Raw genomic sequence first — 25,656 nt, 5'->3', positions numbered from 1 at the left:
CCTAGAGAGCTTACAATTTTTTATTTTAAAGTAGAAACCATAATGGGCTTGAAATGAATGCTATATCTCATTCATATGATTAAAAACTGCCAGGTGAGTCAGCACAAGGATAAATCATTCTTTTCAAGGTATTGAGTGCGGAATTTCTTTTCTTTCAGAAAAACTAAAGCAACTGTCTTTAATTCAAACAAGCCCTTAGGTCTCGTTCTCTGAGAAAGCCAGTAAACTATTTGGTAAAGATGGACTTCCTAACCCGGTCCTCTTATTGACACTCTTAAAAATGCAATGATTCAGAGGAATTATCAGAGGATAATGTTGATGACTTTTCTGATGGTTGGCAAAGCTTCTCCCAAGATTAGAAGAAAAGTTTTAATTCCTGGTGCATGTCTGTGTAAAAAAACAAGAAGTGATGACATCATGAGGTGCTTCCTATTCCATTAAGGTGGCAATACCAGATATATTACCAAGCATTGCTGGGACCAGTCATGTAAGGAGTATAATGCTTTTTTTCCAGTTGAAGTTTTGTTTGGAAAAATAATTTTTAAAAAATAGAGCAATAAAACAACTTTTCACCATTTCCAACATGTCAACAGCCTTGATAGTTTCCAAAGAAACTCACAAAATAAGAATTCTTCTTCCAGGTGCATACTCAAGGGGAATGGTGAGGCTGTTAATTCCTCCATTGCTTGTTTCAAAATGTTAAGATATTTCCATAATTCTACAATGTATCAAAACATTTGACATTAGAACCTTTCCTAGATTTCTGTTGGTTTGAAACCTTGGAAGCTAACCAGGTGAAATTTGAAACTGGCCCCCATACATGGAGGGCAAGGAGAGACTAAAAAAAGAGGCAGATGACTCCAGATTGGTAGGTGGAAGGTTTAATAAATAAGGGAACTTTACATGTGAGGCTTATCTTGGGTGGCTTCAAGACAAGTAGATTTCTGCACCTGCCTCCCCCCACCCCCTTTTTTTAAAGTGTAATATGGAGGCCTTAACGGAGTGCAGTCACATATTCAGTCCAGATGGTCTCAACAACACCTTACTTCTCAAGGCTGCATCCTTGAAAATGGCTCCCACTGTGGGAACAGTGGGCAGAATATATATTCCAAGGACAGGGGTGGGGTTGAGGAGACTGATTGCTTGGGTCCATCTTGAGGGTCATCCAATGGTCATATTCTTGATTCATTGACCTCTTCCAACAATTTCTCTTCTGTTCCAGTCCAAAAACCAACTTGAACATTTTCAGTGCACATGGTTGAACTAAAGTCTCTCTTTAGTTTACAGGATGTTAGAGAAAAGAAATTTGTTAAATGGCAAATCCAAGTTTGGGGAGTATCCTAGCTCTCTGTCTTGAGATTTTCTTGCATGAAAAAGCCTGCTGTTTGCAAGAATTTTTAAAAATAAAAACACTGTGTTGGCACACAAACCATAAAAGAACTAATCGATAAACTGGACTTCATTCAAATTTAAAATTTCTGCCCTGCAAAAGACACTGTCAAGAGAATGAAAAGTTAAGCCACAGACTGGGAGAAAATATTTGCAAAAAAATATTTCCAGTAAAGGATTATAATCCAAAATATACAGGGAACCCGTAAAATTCCACAGTAAGAAAACAAACAACCTGATTTTAAAATGGACCAAAATCCTTAATAGACACCCCACCAGAGATCTATAGATGGCAAATAACATGTGAAAAGATGTTCTACATCATGTGTCATCAGGGAAATGCAGATTAAGACAATAATGACATACCATGACATACCTATTAGAATGGCCAAACTCCAGAACACTGACAATACCAAATGCTGGGGAAGGTTGGAGCAACATCAGGAGCCCTCACTCATTCCCGGTAGGAATGCAAAATGGTAGAGCCACTCTGGAAGATAGTTTGATGGTTTCCTACAAAACCAAACATACTCTTACCACATGATCCAGCAATCACACTCCTTGGTATCTACCCAAGGAGAAGAAAATTATATTCTTATAAAAATCTGCACACAAGGGCTTCCCTGGTGGTGCAGTGGTTAAGAATCCACCTGCCAATGCAGGGTACACGGGTTTGAGCCCTGGTCCGGGAAGATCCCACATGCCGCGGAGCAACTAAGCCCGTGCAGCACAACTACTGAGCCTGTGCTCTAGAGCCCGTGAGCCACAACTACTGAAGCCCACACGCCTAGAGCCCGTGCTCCGCAACAAGAGAAGCCACCACAAGAAGCCCGCGCACCACAACAAAGAGTAGCCCCCGCTCGCCCCAACTAGAGAAAGCCTGCGCGCAACAACAAAGACCCAACGCAGCCAAAAATAAATAAATAAGTTAATTAATTAATTTAAAAAATCTGCACCCAATGTTTACAGCAACTTTATTCATAACTGCCAAAACTTGGAAGCAACCATGATGTCCTTCAGTAGGTGAATGGATAAATAAACCATGGTACATCCAGACAACAGAAGATTATTCGGTGCTCAAAAGAAATGAGCTATCAAGCCATGAAAAGACATAGAAGAAACTTAAATCCATATTACTAAGTGAGAGAAAACAATCTGAAAAGACTGAATACTGTATGATTCAAACTAAATGATACTCTGGAAACGGCAAAACTATAGAGACACTAAAATGGTCAGTGGTTGTCACGGATTTGGGCGAGGGAGGGATGAATAGGAGTGCAGAGGATTTTTAGGGCAGTGAAACTACTCTGTATGAAACTTTAGTGGTGTATACATGTCATTATAAATTTGTCCAAACCCATAGAATGTACAAGGGTGAACCCTGAACTATGGACTTCAGGTGATAATGTATCAATGTAGATTCATCAGTTGTAACAAATGTACCACTCTGATGCGGAATGTTGATAACGGGGCAGGCTTTGCATATGGAGGGGCAGTGGGTATATGGGAAACTTCTGTACCTCCCATTCTATTTTGTGAACTTAAAACTACTCTAAAAATAGTCTATTAAAAAATAACACCACTGTAGCCTTTGTGTACCAACACATTAACTAATGCACAAGTGTCTGAGACAGGAACAGTGTAGTCATGTGTGGTCTTATTGTGGGTCTAATAATTCCCTTAAGTAGCGATGAGTGTAAATGATGTTTTAAGATACCTCCACTGTAATATCATATGAAAATATCTATGCTTTCCTTGGGTGATACTGATGTTGCAGATACTGAATAACAATACTGTGGTTTGTTGTCTACATTAATAATTAAAGGAAATGGAAATTTTCACTTAGAGGAAAGTGAAAATAAAGCTGTAGTTTTTTCCCATCTAAGTTCATGAACATCTGCCCTCAGGGATCTCAGCCATTTTTGTGTTTTTAAATTCCATCTATATGCTGATGAATAACTCCCAAATTTGTTCACTTACTTGACATTTACACTTGGTTTGTAAGAATAGTTAGCATTTGTTGAGAGCTTACGATATGCTAGGGACTATGCTAAACATTTTACACTTACTAAGTCATTTACTTCTCAAAACAACACTAATCAGGTAAGTTCTGTTATTCTCATTTTACATAAAAATGTTCAATAGCTTGTCCAAGGTTTCCCGGCTACTGAGTGGCTGTGTGAAGAATGGAGCCCAGGCACTCTGCCTCCCAAACACGTACTCTTAGCCTCTAAGCAACCCTTCTCCTTATTGGCACCTTGAGCTCAAGTTGGGCAAATCAGGAGTATGGACCTTCTACCCCAGAGCAGAACCTCCTCCAGCCTTTCCACATCATAGTAAGTGGCACCACCATCCACCAGGCATTAACACCCAAAACCTAGAGCATCCCAGGCTTCCCTTACCCTGTGAATCCATTCCAAAAGTTAATAGCAGTGCTATCTCCAACCCATATCCAGGAATCTGCCCCTTTTTTAACAATTCCAGTACTGCCATTCTAGTTCCATCTTCACTATCTCTAGTCTAGACCACCACAATAGCATCCTAAACTGATCTTATTTCCATTCTTGTCTCCAATTTAATCCCTTAACATGTAGCAGCAACAGAGCATTTTCTGAAACATGAATCAGTCAAGTCACCCACCTCCACTTAAAGTTGGACAACTCCTTACTTGAGTCCTAAAAACTTTTCTGATTTGCCCCTGCCTCTCTCTCCAAACTCATCTCGTGCTACCTTCCCCCCAATTTGCTATCACCAGCTACACTGGATTTTTGTTCCTTCCCAGTGTTTTTTTTCTCACTCAACCTTCTTTGCCATTTATTTTAAAAGGGAGGGAAGAGGGCAATAGCGACAAATTACAAACCATCAGCACTTACTTGATCAGGAAATACTGTGGAATGTTTCATAATATAAAGTCAAGATTAACGGCTTTTTGTCTACTTTGAAGCATTTGTTTATTACCCTTTGGCAAAAGCTCAAAGGAGGCTGACTTGTTCTCAGTTCTGTACTAGAAAAAGTTTTCTCAGCTAGGATTACCCTACCATGTAGATAGTTATTTGAGGAAGGGAGGCTTAATAACTTTGTGTCTAAAAAAAACTGGGGGTCAATTTAGCTTTGATATGTAAATTTATGTAGGGTTTTGGAAAAAAGAAGAATTACCAAGTGATTCAGCCCTCTGAGAACACTGCTACCTTATTAAATCATTTTACCCAGTGCTGTGTTTTTCAAAATGGTCTGTCTCATTTTCCAGGGCTTTTAAACAAGTTATACTAAAAAAAACTGGGGGTCAATATAGCTTCCACATGTAAATTTATGTAGGGTTTTGGAAAAAAGAAGAATTACCAAGTGATTCAGCCCTCTGAGAACATCGCTACCTTATTAAATCATTTTACCCAGTGCTGTGTTTTTCAAAATGGTCTGTCTCATTTTCCAGGGCTTTTAAACAAGTTATACTTGTAAAAAGTTTATTTGTTTCTTTCAACTCATATATAATAAAAAGAAATAAGCATGCACAAGAAACTTTTGAGCCACGATACAGGGCTAATTTCTACTATCAGTCCACGTAGCTAGGTACCAATGTGGCTCATTCACTATTACTAATGTTATATTTTTCCAAAATTTGTTCAAGAAAAAGGTACTTGTACTGCTTGCTACAACTATCTAGAGTTCTTCTTTTACATGCCTTTTAATCAAATATTGCATAGTGGTTATAATGTCAGATCTTTTCCATCCTGTCAAATAACAAAATATGAAAATAAGAGAAATAAAGAGAAGAGAATACAAAACCTCCCCTCCCTCCCTCTGAAAGCATGATTTACTGATAAAAATGTTTTCTTAATTAGAATTTTGGAGAGTTGCAAACAACCGTAACTGACTGGCAAACTACAGAACTATGGAAATTTATAGGAAGAATATCTAAAACTTACATTATCATTGGGAAACCTGGCAAATCAAAATGTGGAAAACAGGAAGGAACTAAGGCATTTTCTAGGACTGCAAGGAAAGAACCTCTGAAACAGTGCTTGTGTGAACAATCTGGTCAGGTCACTTCCAAGGCAATAAACAAACTCCAGCATTCACACTCCTTTGTTCCTCTGCTTGAGATTCAAGTTCCAGGGAGAATCTGATTGGCCTACTCTAGGTCACCTCCCCCAACACCACACACACACACCTTGACTCAACAGACTATATCTAATGGGAAAGAGATCATTCCACAAAGGAGAAATTGGGATGATATAAAAAAAAGGGAGAAATAAGAGTGCCCCCCCAAATAACAACTGCCTACTTCAAACAATGGACACAAAAATTCCCAAGGCAGCAATAACCAAAACCAAACCCACAGGCTTGCTCGAGAACAGAGGTTTAATTCTATCAGTAGGTTTTAGAGCCTCTTTACGCCTTAACATCTTTCTAGTTTCCTGACTTTTTATCTGAGAATGCTGCTGCTGACAGTGTCATCTTAATATAGGAAAGCGATTTTAAAGTCTAGTGAGTAAAGCCACTAGCTTTCCCAAAGCTGCCTACTCACTTGCTTGTACCTGCACATTTCACGTAGCTGGAGAAAAAAATGCTACCATTAAAAAAAAAAAAAAAAAATGCTACCATTCTCATTGATTGCACTTCAATTCAAGACCACCACCCTTGGCTCCCTGCAGTGACTATTTTTCCCTGGGCTATTGATTTTCCACCTCTTCTAGCTTATCTTGGCAGGCAGCCCCTAAAAGGATCCCCAATTATCCCTATTCTTTAAGGAATCCACTCCAATCGGGATTTCACCCCCACCACTTTACTAAAACCACTCTTATCAGTTTCCAATAAGCTCCACATTGTTCAATCCAAAGGTGATTCTCCCGTGCTCTTCTTGCTTGACATGGCAGGAACAATTGATGGTTATTACTTCTTCCCACAATACTCTCAAGTGATTTTTCTGCTGCCTCTTTGATCACTCCTCCCCAGTCAGCTTTGCTTGTTTTTCCTCATCTTTCCCATTACTAAATATTGGAGTTTCCCAAGGCGCAGGCTTCTGATGTTTTCATGTTTCCATCTATATTCTACTCTCTAGGTGATTGCATTTGGTCTCACTGTTTTTAAAATATATGCTCATCATTCTCAGATTGATATCTCCAACCTGGATTTCCCCTTGAACTTCAGATTCAAAACCAAACTTGCTATTTTACATCTCACTTGATGTCTAATAGGTCTTAAACTTGATATGTCCAAAATGAGCTCTTCATACACTCACCCAAACCCACCCCTTCAACATTCTTCCCCTGCAGTTAACGGCCCCCGTACTTCTAGGTGTTGAGGCCCAAACCCTTGCAGTCATGTTAGACTCCTATTTTTCCTCTTACCCTCCATACTCCTTGTCAGCAAATCCTGTTAACTCAGCTCTCAAATATATCCATAATCTGACCACTTCCCACTACCAACACTGTTCCCATCCTGGTCCAAGTGACCATTATTCTTGCCTAGATCATTTGCACTAGCCATTTAATTGATCTTGCTGCGTTTGCCCTTGCCCCAGTGCAACAAAATAGCAGTTGGTGTTTCTTTGAAACCATAAGTTAAAGCATGTCACATTTCAGCTCAATATTCTACAGTGAATTCCCATCTCACTCAGAGTCAAATCCGTGATCCTCCATGACCTGCCCCTCTTCTCATTACTTCTCTGACCTCACATCTTATAGCACCTAGCTTGTTCTGGCCACTCTAGCCACTCTGGTTTTCCTGCCCCTTACACACCAGACACATTCCTTCCTCACTCATTGGCATTTGTTCTCCCAGTTGCCTAGAATGCTCTTCTCCCAGATGTCCACGTGGCTAAGCTACTCACTTCAGATATTCAGAACTTTACTCAAAATTCACTTTCTCCACGACAACTTCCTGTTCATCCTATCTAAAACTCCATCACACCCTACACACACACATACACACACTATTCTTCCCTGATTTATTTTTTTCTCTCTAGCATGTATTACTTCCTAACATACTGTATATTTTACTCATTTATTTTGTTTATTGTCTGTTTCCACTAAAAATATAAGTTCCATGGGAACAGAGATTTTTTTAAAAAAATTACTGCCATATTCTTAATGCCTAGTATACTGAATAATTGTTGAAGGCAAACTATTGTTTTGTAGGTACTTCATTTTGTTCACCATCTCTCACAATTAGGTGCAGGTTCAAAATCAGGCTCCAGCACACAGCTCATTTTCCAAGTCAGTGAATTCCTTATTCATTCTAGTTCTGCAAGAATTATCACTTTTTCTTATTATGTTTAAATCGAAGGATCAACAAGTTAAAAATCTGTCTTTTTTTTCATCATAAGGGCAGGCAGGACCATCTATATAATTGTGAGATCCCAAACAAAATGAAAATATAGATTCCCCCTCATTCAAAAAGTATTAAGGATTTCAGGATGGTGACAGCAGAGGACTAAACCAAATGTGGGGCCCTATGAGACTGCACAAGTCATATTCCCATGATGCTGGCCCCATAGGCAGGTTTTTGTTAGAGCTAGATTTTTAAAAAACTTACAAAAGAAGCACATAGATTGGTAGTTAGGATTCTCTTTTCATGTTTCCCCATGTCCATGTTCCATGATAAGTCTGTATTGTAAAGGTTTAAAGATTCTAAAGATGAATACAATTTAAATCATTAGTCATGTAAGCTATGTAACCACTTCTTGTGGTTCCAAGTTGATGTTTTAGTTATACAAATTTCCATCTAGTTATAATTATTTATTGTCACTTATGTTAATTTAAGATTAAAAATCTCACTGCTGTATTTTTCAGGACATTGATTTATCATATAAATACACACTATAATAGAAATGTTAAAGATCCTCATTCATTCAAGAAGAATTGAGTAAAAATCTATAAATGTAAATTACAGTGATTGGCTCTTTAAGAAATTTACGTATTACATGACAGGAAAGCAGGCTATTTGTTGAAATATCAGTTTTCCTAAAGCCAATTAGCCAAATGATCAGTTTGTTGAATGAGTAATTTGCCAAGTTTGCTAAATTAAATGAATGCAGCTTAACATAAATATTTAGCACCTTGAACAAGACTATTTGATTTTGGTTACTGATGGTGAAATATATAGAAAAACTATACACACATTTTTCATATTACAATATGTACTATTCATAATGTCATATTATATATGGATATGTGTATATATTATGTACATATACACATATATAAACGTATGTTTGTATATATATTTGTACATACGTACATATATAGCTAACTTGTTACAAGACTAGGTGTACAGGAAGTAAAAATATCTGGAAGGGACCATTTTAATCTAGAAGGGACCGTGTGGTTAGTACAAGTTAAGTAGAAAAATGAAATAAAACACAATAGGAATAACCATCTTATATATTATGCCATTTGCTGGTGGATGCCATTTGCTGATGGATATACTCGAAGAATTTTGTGAAACAATCTTAAAAATATCAAAAGTTTGGCAAAACAGAAATCAACATAAAAAGGTCCCTAATCGGGCTTCCCTGGTGGCACAGTGGTCCGCCTGCCGATGCAGGGGACACGGGTTCGTGCCCTGGTCCGGGAAGATGCCACATGCCGCGGAGCGGCTGGGTCCGTGAGCCATGGCCACTGAGCCTGCACGTCCGGAGCCTGTGCTCCGCAACGGGAGAGGCCACAACAGTGAGAGGCCCGTGTACTGCAAAAAAAAAAAAAAAAGGTCCCTAATCACTTTATTGATATATCCAAAACTTAAGAAAAGTTTTCCTTTTTGTTATAAATAATATAGATCCTTTCTTTAAAGAAAGTCTACCTATTTCAATAATTCCTGATTAGAAATCATAACTTCAGTATATGTCTGACAAGATTTTTCACCTACTTCTTTTCCATAATACTTTTGAATGACATTTTCTACTTTTTTAATACTAAAAGAATCGTAAATATTCTTTTTAGTATCATTTAGCTTATGTCTTATATTCAATTTAAATTTATAAATTTAAAAGCATGTGCAAAAATCAGGATTTTGAATAAAATTGAATTCACTTTTTAGTGAAGTCATCTAAAATTTAATTTAGATTAATTTAACTTTAATTTGAAAGCACCAGAAATAAATCAAAATTAACCAAACAATTCCATATAGAAATTCCCACATTAATTTTTATTTTGGTTATTGATATTGAAATATATACTTCTACATATTTCACAGCTAATAACCTAAAGTGAATATTTTTGTTAAAGCTGCTTATTATTTCTCTACAACATTGCAATCTTTAAATTTAGTAAATTTGGCAAATAATGAGCAAATTGGCATTCAATTAGCTGATTTTCTGCTAATTGGTCTGCTTCTAGATAGCAGAGTTCGGGAAGGGTGAAAAAAAAACCTGCAGGTATACCAATTTCCAAAAGAAGATGGAAGAGAAAAATATTAGAAGTGACTGGAGAAGCAGGAAGAAACCCAAGGCTATTAGGAGGGATGGAATTTCAAGAAAGATGTCGACAGTGTCACATGCTACAGAGAGTTCCAAAAGAAGTAAGGAAGGTCAGGGTACCTCTGCTGGCACTGCTTTCAGTAGAGTGGTGACAGTCCGTTTGCACAAAATTATAAGACGACTATAATTAACTAAATCTAACAAAAAAAATTTAACCCCAATGAGGTAGATAAAACTTCTGAAGAGCAAGGACTTAATTTTATTTATTTCACTGATTTTAAGTTCTCTCTTCTATTTCTTCTCTCTTCCCGCCCAACCAGAGTTTTCAGACTTAGTAAATAAAAATACAGAATGCCGAATTAAATACGAATTTCAGATAAATAATGAATAGTTTTTAGTATAAGGATGTCCTAAGCATTGCAAGCGTTCGCTAGAAGTCTGCCAAATAGGGGCCAGTGGCGGGCATAAGAGCCCTGGCTCTAGAGTCATTCTGCTTGAGTCCTCGCTGTACACTTAGGTATACAGCCTCGGGCAAGTTACTTAACCTTCGCCTCAGTCTACGGCTTGTAACGATGGGGATCATAATAACAGCGCGTGTTTGGTGACGTGCCCAGAGACCAATAAACCTTAGTATGATTGTCAATAAAAGGGAGAGCACGAAATTATATGAATGGGAAGGGGGAAACTGTGTGGGGTTTGCGTATTAGGTGGACTTTGAGGCTCACCTGGGGATGATTAATAACCAAGGCAGACCGGCAGAGGAAAGTGTACAGGTCCAGAAATGGCCGGGGGCGGGGAGGAGGGAAGAAGAAGAGAGAATAGAAGGAAGGGAGGAAGGAAGGGGGTGAGAGGAGGGGAAGGACGGGAGGGAGGACAGAAAAGGCGAGATTGTCGGCAAACTTGCCTGTTGACCTCTCTCGCCAAGAAAAAGTGGGGCTCTTACACCTGCGGAGGCAGCCGTGGGGCGTTAGCAACCAACTCTGAGTGTGGAGGTTCCATGGTTACTGACGGGCCGGGGCCGGCTGTGTTCCCGGGTGAGGGGTGCGTGCGTCTGCGCGTAAAGCCAGGGGCCGCCCGGGCGGGCGGGGGCGGGGCGGCCCTGGGGCGGCCGAGTCCGCCTGCGCGCGTGGGACGCGGCGGGCGCGCTAGCCAGCAGAGCCGGGGCGCTGGCGGCGGCTGCGAGCGAGCGGCGGGCGTAGGCTCTGCGGAACTGGCGCCGCGATGGGACACCTGTGGCTCTGGGGGACGTGGGCCCTCTGGGGGCTGCTCCTGTGCGTCGCAGACCCCCGCACAGGTAACCCAGTTGGGACTCCAGGGAGGCAAGCCGGAGAGGTCCCTGTAGACACAACCCCCGCTGCCGGGGTCGCGGGAGAGGCTGCACCGTCTGGCACTGGCCCTGGGACGAGGCTGAGCGTGCGGCTGCATGGAGATCCTGGGGACTAGGTTAAGCTCTTGCCACGAGGGTTGCTGCTTGAATTATGGAACCTCACCCCCTCCATCCCTGGTCACTCAGTTGAAAAAGAGACGGAAATTTGGCTGGGGCTTGGGGACGCAACCCAACTCCTCCCTTTTCTCACTCTTCTTGGGTCCCTTCCCCTTTGAAGGGAGGACAGGGTCTCCCAGTAAGATAGGAATGGGTCTTTGTGGCGGGTGTCAGTCATTTCCAAGGGCAGCTGCCCAGGGCCTTCAAAGTAATACCCAAGAGAGGGCTGGGAAGAGACTGATAAGATAAGAAATTGGAGTTGTCCGTGGAGATAACGGGGAGGATGAACCTGAGATAGGTGAGGAACCGCGCTTCTACGAGATAGGATCCAGCTCCCTCGCTGGAGTTTCCTACTCTTGGCTGTGGGCTGCTCGAAGTTACAAATGTGCCTGCAGCATGAGCAGCCTTGCCAAAGACAGACCCACAGCGCAGAGTCATTGGGTCTGGGGGGTAGTCATCTTTATGCTGGAGAGCTTTTGCTATTGTAGGTGAAGTCCACACTAAATTTTTCTCAGGCAGGAATGAACTCAATCATAATTTCTTTACCTTTTTCTCATTCATCCGTTTCAAACAATTTAGGTGGCTTTTCTCTGTGTTCCCACTTAAATTTTTCCACCTATCCTGAGAATTTGTTACTGGATCTAATAATTACCAGATCTGTACAGTTTAAGCAGAAAATAAATCCTTTTAGCCATGATGTAACTTTGAGTTATTTTGAAGCATTAATTTCAGTTCACCAAAGAAGCTGCTCACTCACCCCTGTATTTGCAGAGGCGCCTCTTTGTCTAGAAGTCTAGAAGTCTGTCTTTCCCGTAGTTGGTCCAGTCTAGCTAATTCATGTTTACTCTCCCAGATGCAGCAGGAACACCCTTCTTTCAAGAAGCAGTGTGGATGAAATGCCCTTCTTAGTCACGTGGCCCCTGTGCTCTCTTCTGTCACTCTGGGCTCCCTAAGCTGAGCTTTTGGAAAGTTGGGACTGTCACAGATTTTTATTTTTATTTTTATTTTTTTTTTTAACATCTTTATTGGGGTATAATTACTTTACAATGGTGTGTTAGTTTATGCTTTATAACAAAGTGAATCAGTTATACATATTGTCACAGATTTTTAAATGCCCAGGAACCTAACACTGTTTGTTGAATGAATTAGTGACCTTTACATTAAGAACTCACTGTCATCAGAAGGCTAAAAACGTCCCAGAACTGATCTTCCCTGAAGTCTTACTCTGTCACAGAAAACAATTACTTCTTAAAACACAACATTCCTTTTTTGTACCTAGACTATTCTTTCAATTTACCTGGCTTTGCATTTCTTATGGGCTTTCATAATGACCTATTTCTCCACAGAGCTATTTCTCCAGCGCTGTCTGCTGCTGTGTGGGCTGATAGCTGTAGTTACGGAACTGCAGCTAGCAGAGCACTACATGAAATTAAGGGTCTAATAAATGTTTTATAATATGATAGGTAAGAATAATGAAAATGATCATGTATTATTCCTCTTCTTTGTAGCATGTAAGACAGTGCTTTGCATAAAGCCAGTGAGTATTAACTAAGTTAATGACTGAACTCCCTGTCAAGTCACTGGTTAGTAATAGAACCAAAAATAAAACCTAGGTGTATTTACTTTCTGTCCTATAATCTCCATGATGTTTTTCTTACACCATTGTAATTTGTGGTACAAAATTTGATGCTTGAAATGAAGTACTTGATGCTTTTACTTCTATTGTACTTTAATATCTTTCAGATGGCTCTAAAATAATTCCCAAAGTCACAGAAATAATACCTAAATATGGCAGCATAAATGGAGCAACAAGGCTGACTATCAAAGGAGAAGGTATTGTTGCCTTTTTTTTTTTCATCAGGGTTGAGGTATTTCAAAGGCTGTTTTACATTTAGAGATTTACGGTTTTTTTAAAAAATCCACTAGAGTTGCTCCTCCATTTGGCCAGAGGAGTGAAACTCTATCCTCTTTGACACCTAACAAAACCCCTGAAAGTCTCTATCAACCTGACCATCTGAATTTGTATCATAATTACTTGCTGAACTCCAAGGTCTGGAATATAATGATTGAATTGAAAGAAACCTCTTTAACCCAAGTCTGCAGTTACTTACTTTGTTCTTCATGGGTCTAATAACATTTATCTTTATATTAAATATTACATTTTGGGGGGTTCTGGGAGTAGGATGTTAGTAGGAGGGTATGATAGAGAAATAGAATGGTAATGAATGGAGAAAGACAACTGAAAGCAAAGCTTTGGATCCCTTCTTCTGCCACCCAATCCTTATCATATGCTTCATCAAAACATGGGTTATGTATAACTCTCCTTCCCTCGTCTTGGGATGAAAACAAAGTAGGCAATTAGGGAATATATTTAATAAGCAACTGTTCCTAGGATTAAATAGAAATATGTGGTTCTTTTAGCCATTAGGCCTTTACGATCTAAATGATAGTAGTATTCAGATGCTTACAAATTTTTGAAGGATGGGAAAGAAAAATTTTTTAAGAATATTAATAAAAACTATTATTTAGTCTTTAAAATAAGAAGAACAGTGAGAAGTTTTTGGAATCAGAAAATTGACAAAGCAAGATATTTAATAATTCTGTTGTATGTATTGAAATGTCTTTCAATACTTCTAAGTAAAATTTCTGTAGAATTTAATCTCAATGATATACTTGAAATGGTTTGTGCCTCTAAATTGTGAACAATATGTTTTGGATTAAAGTGTGTTTTTGTTTTTTTAGAGTTAGACACTTGGAGACAATGTGTTTGTTAAAGACTTTTTAAAATGTCTTTATCCATAGCTCCCTTATATTGTATATTGCTGTTAACATTTGGTTAGATAGTGTGTTTGAAAGCTATTGGGTTTCTAACAGAGATTTAAATGCCATGAGAGAAATGTCCAAAACAAACAAACAAACAAAAAAAACAATAAAATTGCTCAGCTATTTCCTTCTGCCTCAAGACCTGCACTTTTTCTGATCCAGGAACCATGGCTTGAGTTTAGGTACATAAACTCAGAGCATCCCTAGTTAGAAATAGGAAAAAACAAAACAAACCATTCCATTCTTAAGGCATTTTGGAAGAACATCCTTATTAACCTAGCTATAATCTTTGCTCTTTGGTGGACTTTCTGAGGCTCAGGAGTAATCCTCTTACTTAGGAAGCACAGAGTGTCACAGTGAATTTCTAGTTTTCCCATCAGTTTGTATTTCTGGATGCTTTTGGCAAAGAATTATAGAATAGTTAAATCCTATTTGAATTGCAGGTACCTGCACCCCACCCTGATGTGTCTTCCCTCTCCTTGCTTTAACCACACACTATAGGGACTGAAATTGTGATACCTTATGTCTTTCTAAGAGGCTGAGTCTAAATACTGTTTGGGGGGCCCATGATATATACAGAATGTGTGTAAAGTAATGGTAATGAATTTACAAAACACACCAGACCTCCAAAGCTACATGAATGTGGTACTTGAACAAAGTTTATTTGGAGGAACTACATTTACATCATCCATCAGTGCTGTGTCTGACCCATGCTCCATGTTTAGAATTGAATACAGAGATAATTTATTAATCACAGAAGAACACTTTCTAAATGGAATTGTAAATGCTGGATCACCTAAATGTTGGTCCCCTATGACTTTAAAATTTTTTATTTTTGTAAAGGCCACGATGAAAATGTAAAATAAATATTTGACTTGAGTTCTCTGAAATTCCACCCTCTGAAAGATCTATTGTTAATGTTTTTGTGTATTCAAATGACTTTTGTCTATTTTCACACCTAATGAAACTTTACAGGCAAAAATTTCCTACTGCATTACTTTGTTCTAAAGGCTATCTTCAGGAGCCAAAGGTAAAATTTTACAATTATGTAAATATTATGTATTATGTATAATTTTACAATTATGCTGCCCAAGTAAAAGCGTTTTGAGGGCTTCCCTGGTGGTGCAGTGGTTGAGAGTCCGCCTGCCGATGCAGGGGACACGGGTTCGTGCCCCGGTCCGGGAAGATCCCACATGCCATGGAGTGGCTGGGCCCGTGAGCCATGGCCGCTGAGCCTGCGCGTCCGGAGCCTGTGCTCCGCAACGGGAGAGGCCACAACAGTGAGGGGCCCACGTACAGTAAAAACAAAAAACAAAAAAAAAGCGTTTTGAGCAGTGGCATGACCGTGGAAATCATTGTATTTCCTTCTAAGATGACTGATTGGATGAGGAGTGTTATCATTTGGTAAGTTCTGGAGTGTTTCTAACTTTATTGTGTTTATTACTTTATATTCATACCTTGTATTTCTCAATTGTCTTCTTTGATATTTATCTTTGTTAAAAAAAAATCTGTGAGCCGGAAGGAATAACTTTTTACTTTTGGTTCTTTTTTTTCTAGCTATTTCCCTATTACAATGTCTAGCACATATATTGTTGTTTAACTGAAGTGGTGAGTTATGTAATTTTTGCAATATTATGGAAAGCATATAGACTTTAGTCGGGTCCGACTGGCTTTCAGCTCCAACTTTGCCACTCCCGCTAGGGGACTGGGACAAGTTTCTTCTCTAAGCCTCAGCTTCCTCATCCGTGAAATGGGATATTAATTCCTACCTGTTGGGTCTATTATGAATATTGAAAAGGATGATGTATCTAAGGCATCTATACATAATATGTGCTCCATAATTTAGAGCTATTTTATATTTGTTATTCTTTTGCATTTATCTTATACAGATGGTTTCATTCTTTAGAAGTTATGCTCCGTCACACTGCACCATTTTTTCCCATTGTTTTGAATGTTATAGCTTTTAAGTAGGTTTATACACTCTCAACCCTGCTTTTTTTTTTTTTTTTTTTTTTTTTTTAACCAGAGAAACCCAAAACAGCCTGCATTGTACATGGCAACTGCTGGCTTTGACAACACATGCATTTTTCGTGATAGCAGCACAGGCTGCTATCAGGAGACCCAGGTTTGGGTGCCTGGCAAGTTCTGTCTCCAGTTTTTCTGCAAAAGGAAAAAAATACATCAACATGTCAGGAATTTCCATCTGAAGCCTCGACCTTTTCTGTTTCCAGGGTACACCCATCCCTTCCTGTAATCTTTGTGCTTTGGAGTACTTCCAGAGTTATCTTCTTTATACCCAATTATTTATTTAGAATTATACTTTTAAATTAAAATTATTTTTTTAAAGGTGATTCCTTTCTATTGCTTTTTAACTCTTTGGAGCTAGCTACAAAATTAGAAATATTTCTGTAGTTTTTTTTTTTCACTAAAATTTATAATGAGAATATTTACAAATCTTATTGATTTGGTTCATATTTTCCTATATATTTTACTCCCAGGAAATATATATATATATATGACATATATATCACATATATATGAGACATATATATGTGTGTGTATATATACATACATACACATATAATATTAAAACAATTCCTAAGCTAAAAACAATATATATCATCTTTTGTTGGCATTATTTTTTTTAATTGGTTTTTTCTTAGGAATGCTGAAGAACAGATCTGCTGTTACCATATCACTGATGTGACATATGCCTAATAGGAAAACAAACACATGTATCACTTCCTGAGCCACGCTACAAGTAAAACTTTCTATTCTTTACTTAGTTGCCAGCAGCCCTTCTGTGTATTCCAAACTCAACGTGAACGCCAAAGATAAGCAGAAATTGGCAAAAGGAAAGAGTGGTTTTACAAATAGCTTGCTTTTCTCTGTTTTCATGTATCTTTTCACAATTCCATTTCAGTAGTAACTGCCTTCCTATATTCAATACTGCAAACTCAATGCAAATATGTTTCACATGTTAAATTGATATGTTTGTACTTTAGCCTATGCTGGATGAGTCCTGTTCGGTTAGGTTTTAAGCTTAGAATAAGAGAGCAGTGTTTATTAAAATCCCTATCTTTTGTTGAGTTTCTGCTTACTTCTTCTATGTATAAAGAATAGGAGAGGAGCTAAGAACATAGGGTCTGGAGGAAGTTACGTTGGATAACTGGAAATAGCTTTGTAATGTGCATTTTTAAATATTACTTTTCTCTGAATATCACAGGGGTGCCAAGCTGGCATCTACAACCTGGGTTCGAATCCTGGCCACCCACTTATTTGTTCTGTTATTTTTTAAAAAACGATATTAATACTGACTAATAATAACTATTTTGTGACTTATTATATAATAAGGATATATATTAATTGAGCTTTTAACCTGTGAGCCAGGTACCATGTTAAGTACTATATATAAATTCTCATTTAGTCTTCCTGATAATTCCTGCTAAGTAGATTATTATGGTCATTTTCCTGGTGAGGAGACTAAGACTGAGAGAGTTTATGTCTAAAACTAATGCTCAAGTTCATACAGCAAGGAATTCACTGGAGCTGGGATTCCAACCCAGGATGTCAGGGTCCAAATGCCCTTTCCTGTACACAACACTGTCACCTAACATGCAGTGTTAACCAGAGCTGTGGCACAGGGCTATGGCATTTGATGAACATTTGGCATAGCGAAGCCCTACTTCCAGTCCTGTGTTAAACCAGGCAGTATTCATGTTGTCTCCTAGACCTTTGTAGAACACTGAAAACGTTCAGTAATTTAAAAAGCCACACCACAAACCTTTGGCAACCCCAGTTCAGCCACTTTAACTAGTAAAGGTTAATGTGAGCACGTGTTGTAGTGGTGATTGTTTTGTTGAAACATACTTGAAAACTACTGACAATTTAAGGTAAATACCTACTATTTATTTTTTTCTAACATTAATAATATAAATACTTAGGATTTAGAGTTTAGTGTACCTCTCTGGGTTAACCTTTTTTTCCTGCTGATTTTATTATTGTACTGTGGGACAATGTGATCTGTAGCTAATTAAGTTATGACAGTTACATAGCTTATACATTTACACTAATGACATGGATGCAGATCTTTTAGTGTAAAAGAAAATGTTTCATAATTTCAAAAATATTTTAGTCATCAATATGGCTATATTGGTTTCTTAATCTTTAGAATTTGTGATATTCAGAGAAAAATAGTATGTAAAAATGCACATATTTTTAGAACTCAGAATTTAGGGATTTTAGATTTTGAAGTAATCTGGGCAAAACATGTTTATTTACTAATTTGACTTTATTCAAAAAATAGTTTATAACCTAGACAACTTTGTAGATTCACTGTGCATACTAGAATAGTATTAAGTACCTTTTTAACGTTTTTATTAGAATACTTAATTTTAGGATTTAATCAATAGAACATTATCCGATTATCTTACTCATAGGTTTTATTTCTTGGGTTTATTTCAGAATTGAATGTGGTTTCAGCAATATAAAATACTTTAAAAATTATTTTATTGAAGTATAGCTGATTTACAATGTTGTGTTAACTTCTGCTGTGCAGTAGAGTGATGCAGTTATACATATATATGTATATATATATTGTTTTTCATATTCTTTTCCATTATGGTTTATCACAGCATATTGAATATAGTTCCCTGTGCTGTATGGTAGGACCTTGTTGTTAAAATACTTTTATGTGGCATAAAAATAATTGATGTTTACTTCCAAATCTAGTTTGAATTTTCATATATTTATAGTAAGATTAAAATAATCTTCTGCTCTGTTTCACATCATCCATTTCTCAGTTTCTGTTGGATCATACCCATCAGCCTGCAAACATACTATTTCACCCACCTGAAAAAAAGCAAAAGCAAAATCATCAACTGTCCCCTTGGTCCACACCACCCCCTTCAGCTACCCCATATCTCTGCTTCCCTTTACAGTAAAACTCTTTTAAAGGTTACCAGTATTGGTACTCTTTACTTATTTTCCTCTATCTTCTCTTGAACCCATACCAAGCAGTCATTTATACATTGCTCACTGAAACAGCATCTTCACCCCTGCCCCCAGTCTATTCTCACCCTGCCCCATTCTATTTTGGGAGCAGCAGCTTGTGAATCTTGAAAAGTTTAAGTTAGCTAATACCACTTCTCTGTTTTAAAGCCTCCAATGTTTCCACACTCATAAAGACAATCTAAATGCCTCCATTTCTAATCTCATCTCCTACTGTTTCTCCTGACTCATACTAATGCAACCACACTTGTTAAGTGTTGAATCCACAAACATGCTCCCACCACAGGGACTTGGAACACCCTGTTCTAACTAAAATCTATTTCCCATAGATATTCTCATGGCTTACTCCTTCTGAAAAGCTTCCATGACCATCTATGACAAGCGCCTTCTTGGCATCACCTCTGATATCATAAATGTTGCAAAGTATTCCCTGGGCTTTTAATTTACTTTCAATGTCAGCCTCCCTGGTAGGCAGAGCTGTGAGTAGTATACATCGTCAGTAACTTTATAAGGAGGAAAAGGTGGTCCAAGGTAAAGATATACATCAGCTCCTGGGCTGCGGCAGATGACTTGACCAGTACAAGATTGGAAAATCAGAAATAAGAAAGTCTTGGAAAGAGACTGGTGAATGCGCTCACGATAGCATGCAAATCTATAGGTCTCAAGTTAATTTCCACAAGAGAGTATCCCCAGCAGAGGAAATGGAACAACTAGGTCGATTGGATGACTTGTTCAGGAGCTCCTCTCCTTGGCCACCTGAGTGCTTGTGCAATGGGCCTCTGAACAGAGGGCCATTGGTGAAGGCTGTGCATGGACCAACACCAGGGACTCCCTTTTACCAACACTAAGCTACCTACCGCTGTTGCTGAATACCTCTTCTGTCAGTAGCAGAGACCAATACTGACTCTCAATGGGGACTGTCCCTCAAGAAGTACACCCAGCCACTCAGTGACAAGTCGACTGCATCACTCTCCTTCCCTCATTGACAAGCAGAGATTCACTGTTTCTGGAACTGACACCTATTCCAGATATGGGTTTTGCCTTCTCTTTCCACCATGCCTCTGCCAGCCTCATCTCCTGAGAGCATACAGAGTCTGAATTACTGCCATGAGATGCCATAAAACAGGGCCTCAGAACAAGGAACATATTTTATAGTGAAAAAGTAGTGATAATGGACACATGACCATGAACCCTGCATCACCCTGAAACATGTGGCCTAATAGAATGATGGAACAGCCTACAAAAGGCAAGACTAAGAACCCAGCTTGGGAACAACATCCTGTGGAGTGGGACGCTGTGCTCCATCGTGTGCCACATGCACTGAGCCAATGGCAGATCCACACTGTTGTCTCCCAACAGATAGAATACATGGAGCTGGGAGTGAAGGGTTATTCCCTGTCATTGTCACTCCCAGTGATCCAAAAATTGAATCTGTGCTTTCTGTCCTTGCAATTTTAGGTTCTGCTGGATTCTGGGTCTGAGTTTCCAGATAGAGGATGCTTCTGCCAGGGGTCCCAATATGGGTTCCACTGAACTGAAACTACCACTACTAACCGATCAGTTTGAATTGAGCAAACATAAGTAGTAGACTGGTAGAGATTGTCCATTCTGATGATTGTGAAGAGGGAGGGTTGCTTTCACCTAATGCAGTTAAGGAGAAGTATGTCTGGAATTCACGGTATTCCTGGAGCATCTCTTGGCTTCCATGTTCAGTGATAACTGTGAATAGGCATAGGTGGCAACCACAACCAAACATGGGCAAGGCAACTTTGGGCTCAGATCCTCAGGACAAAGGTTAGCATCACTCCATTAGCTGAAGTGCTGGCTAATGGTTAGGGAAATTACAATGGGTGATAGAGAGGGGACATGCATATTAATTATAGCCTCAGGACCAGTTGTATTACTGTGCCCTGTTGCATGTCCCACTAACCCTCTTGTATTACATCTTTAGCAGAGCTCTTAGGTGGCTACTGCCTTGTAGACCTGACAATGGCTTGTACTTAAAAGTAGGGTCTGAGCATATCTGTATGGTACAAGGAATCAACTGTGTCAGATACCTTTCTTACTCAGCCTCACATCCTGGTTCCCACCTCTTATTCTAGCCACAGAAGTGGCAAAAAGTTCCCCATGTGCTTTGACTCCATCTGTGCTTCCAGCTCTAGCCTCCAGGTCCCACAGCATGTCTTTGTCCCAGGGCTTCTTTGATGCAGTGACTTGGGACGTTGGAACCCAGATGGCATATACCTATGTGCAGCCTGAAAGTGCAGGAAAAGCCATTTCCCCCACAGGGAGCTGTCAGCTAATGGGACAGGATTTGATGAATAAATGCTTCTTCCCATTGATTCTTTGCTTCTGAGAGGCAGTCTATATTTTCCTTAAAAGTCTTTTCCAGCAAGATTGAACCCCAGCTGTTTTCAGTGGTGTCCAGGTTTTCTTCTTCAGGTTTTCTTCTTTCTTGTCCCTAAGTGATCACCACCCAAATAAACTATCTACTTGCAAGTCCTTACCTCACACTTTGCTTTATAGGTACTCAAGGTAAGGACCCCATGTCTTATAAAATCGTGTTCCCTTTGTCTCCTCTTTCTATGCCCTTTTGCCTGCTGTTTTCATAGCAGTTATCTCCACTAGACATAGCATCTGGTGGTGTATATTTGTATATTGTCTGTTTCTCCACCCCTCCCCACCCTATTACTGGGATATAAGCCATTTGATTACAATGCACTTAACAACCTGACAAATAATAGGTTTTCAAGCATTGCTTTTATGAATAAATTAATTAAAGGCTAATTTTCATGTTTCCAAAGAGGATTACAATCATAGAGGTGAATATGAAATAGATTAATTGCTGACATCAGTACTATTTCTTATTATTTATTCAATGATTCAATACAAAATAAGTGTTGGATCTTTGAAAACAGAGTTCCATTAATAATAATTGAGTGCTTTCATTCTTCCAGGTTTTGCTCAAGCAAACCAGTTTAACTATGGAGTTGATAATGCTGAGTTGGGAAACAGTGTGCAATTAGTTTCTTCTTTCCGATCAATTTCTTGTGATGTAGAAAAAGATTCAAGTCATTCAACTCAAATTACATGCTATACTAGGTATGTTTTAAAGTATCTTTAATAAAATCATTTTCATCATATCAGAACCACAGTTATGCATATTAATATTATAATAGTTTTATCACTCTGGCTATTACAATAATGTTTTTCTGATTATCAGCTATTTTTTTCAACTATTATTTTTGATTTCATGATGTTTAGACTATTTTATACCTTTATTATATTCAGTTATAATACTCTTTCCATATATTGGCATGATCAAAATATATTCTAGGGCTTCCCTGGTGGCGCAGTGGTTGAGAGTCCGCCTGCCGATGCAGGGGACACAGGTTCGTGCCCCGGTTGGGGAAGATTCCACATGCCGTGGAGCGGCTGGGCCCGTGAGCCATGGCCACTGAGCCTGTGCGTCCGGAGCCTCTGGTCCGCAACGGGAGAGGCCACAGCAGTGAGAGGCCCGCGTATGGCAAAAAAAAAAAAAAAATACTATATCCTTTCCCAGGTTATTAGAGCTACTATCATTATTGATCTTTTTTAGAAGATAAATGGCCACTATTAAATTGTGATGATGCTCTTCAAAATATCAAAATTATGCCTTTCTGTCCAGTTTGATTAATTTTGTTCAGAATCTTGACATAGTCATTAAGATTAAAGATGATCATTTTGTAGATTGACATTTCAAGTTCTTTACTATCAGCTCAAATTGATGTTTGTTATTAGCAACTTAGGAGAAAAAAATTAATCATTGTAAATGGCAACTTTCAATACTGAGACAGGTAGCCCATATTTCAGAGGATTCCATCTACATTAGGGTGTTTTTCAGCTTACTTAGGGAGAAACATTATTAAAACTTTTTAAAAAGTAAAGCATAAAATAATTGTACTGAGATATGTTACTATTTTAAATGATTATTATTACACTTGTTTTCCTTTTCAGTAAGCACCAATGCATTAGTCAGAATAAGCATTAGCCTGAGGTCTATGATGTTAGAATTTGCAGTACAGAGTTCAGGATGGAGATCAGCTTTCCATAATATAAAATTGAATTTAATTGTACAACAATTAGAATTTCAGATATTTTTGTTCAAAAATGACATGTACATTAATGCTATACATTAAATAACAGAGTTTTGCATTCCTTATGTGTTCTTCATTTGCTTTCCAGAGCAATGCCAGAAGATTCCTACACTATTAGAGTCAGTGTGGATGGGGTTCCTATTGCAGAAAATAATATCTGCAAAGGTCACATCAACAGCTGGGCCTGCAGCTTCAATGTACGTGGTATCTCCTCTCTAACTTACGTATAATTGATCGTACGCTTTCTTTCTTGTGGAACTGGGTTTTTATTTTTTAATTTTACAGATTGTTATCTATTTCCACATTAAATAATTTACTAGCATGTAGCTAAGTTTAATTTCACCCACTGTTAATTATCTTCTATAGTAATGGAAGCTCTTTTATCATTTCGTGTTTACCTTTTTAAGTAAATTTTATTAATGAATTAAACTTGTATACTTCCAAACTATTTTCTTGTTCATACTATTTTTTCTCTTTCTCCATTTCTGCTCTTAGTTTGATTTTCCTTTTTCTGTTTTCATCAGACTCACCTTCATTTTAAATAGAGACATAACTCTTTTCCCTTTCTTTGTACTTTCTAATGCAATGAGATAAGATGTGACTGCATGCAGCACAGAGCCATTCAAAATTTAGTTACCCTAAATATAGGTGTTCACTATAATAAATTTTCTTCTAAGGACCATCGCATATATTTTAAAAAATTGTATTTATGCTTTAAGTTGTCAATTACCAAGTGCTATAACGTTCCAATGTAAGATGAAATGCTGAAGAAATTAGTTACGACTTCTGTCCTGAAGAAGCGTCTACAGTTCCCAAATATATTGCCAAATATGAATCCCAAATATCTCTGGCTCCCTTCTCTCTCCTTAAATGTGGAGCCATCTTTTGTTTCCTAGAATAAAATGCCAAAATGGCTCCAAAGCAACCTAAATTCAGCAAATCTCAAACTGGACTTCTCGTATTCCTCCTTAACCCTACTTTTTGTCTGGTATTTCTCACACATCTCAAGCTAGAAACCTGTTACATCCTTGGTTTCTCCCTTTCCTTCATCTTCAGCCCCAAACCATGATGATCCTACCCTGCAAATTAGCTCTAAAGTTCGTCGGCCCCTTATCTTCTTTCCTGACATGGCCTTGGTTTTGATTCTGGCCTTGTCATTTCTCACCCATTATCGCTGTAGCCTGTTGGTCTCTCTGTCCTTCTTCATTACACTGTTCACATGCAACATTCAAGACCATGCATGTTATTATTCCTTTCCCCGTTCTAAAGAAGAAACATATTATTTCTAATGTATGTACAAATAATGTTTTATATGATTTATTGTGGTATTTATAATAATAGGCTTCTTAATTAGAAATATATTTATAGCTATTTCTGAATAGTTAAACTATCAATATTATCTATTGATAATTCTTACAATGGAAGATGAGAATTTAGCACCTATATTCTTACATCTATTAACTTGTACTGTGTAACACAACTCGCAAGCTTAGCTTCAAGCAGCAATAATGTATATTGCTTATGTAGCCATGGATCAGCTGTGTGGTTCTTCTGTTCTGGGCAGAGCTACACTGATCTCTGTTGGACTTGCTCGTGTGGCTGTGGTCAGCTGTGCATTAGGTAGGAGGCTTTGCTGCTCTCGGCTAGGTGCTTTCACATTCGGGAGGCCTCAGCTGGAACAACTGAGCTGATTAGGCTTTGTTCTATATAGTGTCTGTACCCTCCAAAAGTAGCCCAGAGTTATTCATATGATGGAGGCAGGGATCCCTCAGGAGAGCGGAAGTATGCAGGGAGCCTTTAGCCCTAGGCTCAGAAATGTCACGCTCCTTGAACCACATTCTAATGGCTGAAACAAGTTCCAAGGCCAGTCCGTATTCAAGCCTCCATCTCTTGATGGGAAGAGCTGCAAAGACATTGCAGGTGAGGATACAGGGTGAGGAAAATTATAGCCATGTTTGAGATGAAACTGCTACCCCTTCCCACCTCCAACACACACAGATATCCTACCACTCCTTCTCTCAATTAGATTTGCCCCAGTTTTGGTTAGATCAATATTCATTAACATGATTATGTCTGTATAAGTAATATTCATAGCTGAAACAAGTACTGTACTGTGACTACGTTTCTCTCTCATACAGTATTTTGTTTTGCTTGGAGTTAATAACTGGGTTTTTATGTGTGTGTAGATATTTGCCTAGTTTTCTGTGTATCAAACTCTGCACCAGAAATATGACATTTTTTCAATGTATTTAAATCATTAGGTAATTTATCAAATCATCTTTGCCTAAAAGACATCACTCCTGAATTCTTCTGTGCTCCTTCTCCAGTCTGGACAGCCTGTTCTCTAGATGTGCTGCACAGCAGTCAATCATCATGGGGTCTCCCTTCACCAGCTTTCT

At 38.5% G+C, this 25,656-nt stretch overlaps 1 protein-coding gene across 1 annotated transcript in view; it reads left to right on the top strand.

Annotated features, from left to right (window-relative positions):
- Positions 1-11,026: 11,026 nt before the first annotated feature.
- The window catches only part of PKHD1L1 (PKHD1 like 1), a gene marked incomplete at its 5' end in the record, with an annotated part of 152,332 nt that continues 137,702 nt past the window's right edge, over positions 11,027-25,656 (top strand). Inside the window, 4 exons of the mRNA XM_082674767.1 lie at positions 11,027-11,099; positions 13,032-13,121; positions 22,079-22,223; positions 23,346-23,454. Coding sequence (XP_082530893.1) covers positions 11,027-11,099; positions 13,032-13,121; positions 22,079-22,223; positions 23,346-23,454 — 417 coding nt within the window. The remainder of the gene's footprint in view (positions 11,100-13,031; positions 13,122-22,078; positions 22,224-23,345; positions 23,455-25,656) is intronic.

The sequence above is a fragment of the Grampus griseus genome (assembly GCF_964374135.1).
Source record: "Grampus griseus genome assembly, chromosome: 17".
Classification (NCBI taxonomy): Eukaryota; Metazoa; Chordata; class Mammalia; order Artiodactyla; family Delphinidae; genus Grampus; species Grampus griseus.
Note: the sequence above shows the minus strand (reverse complement) of the source record. Positions and strands in the feature narration are given on the sequence as shown.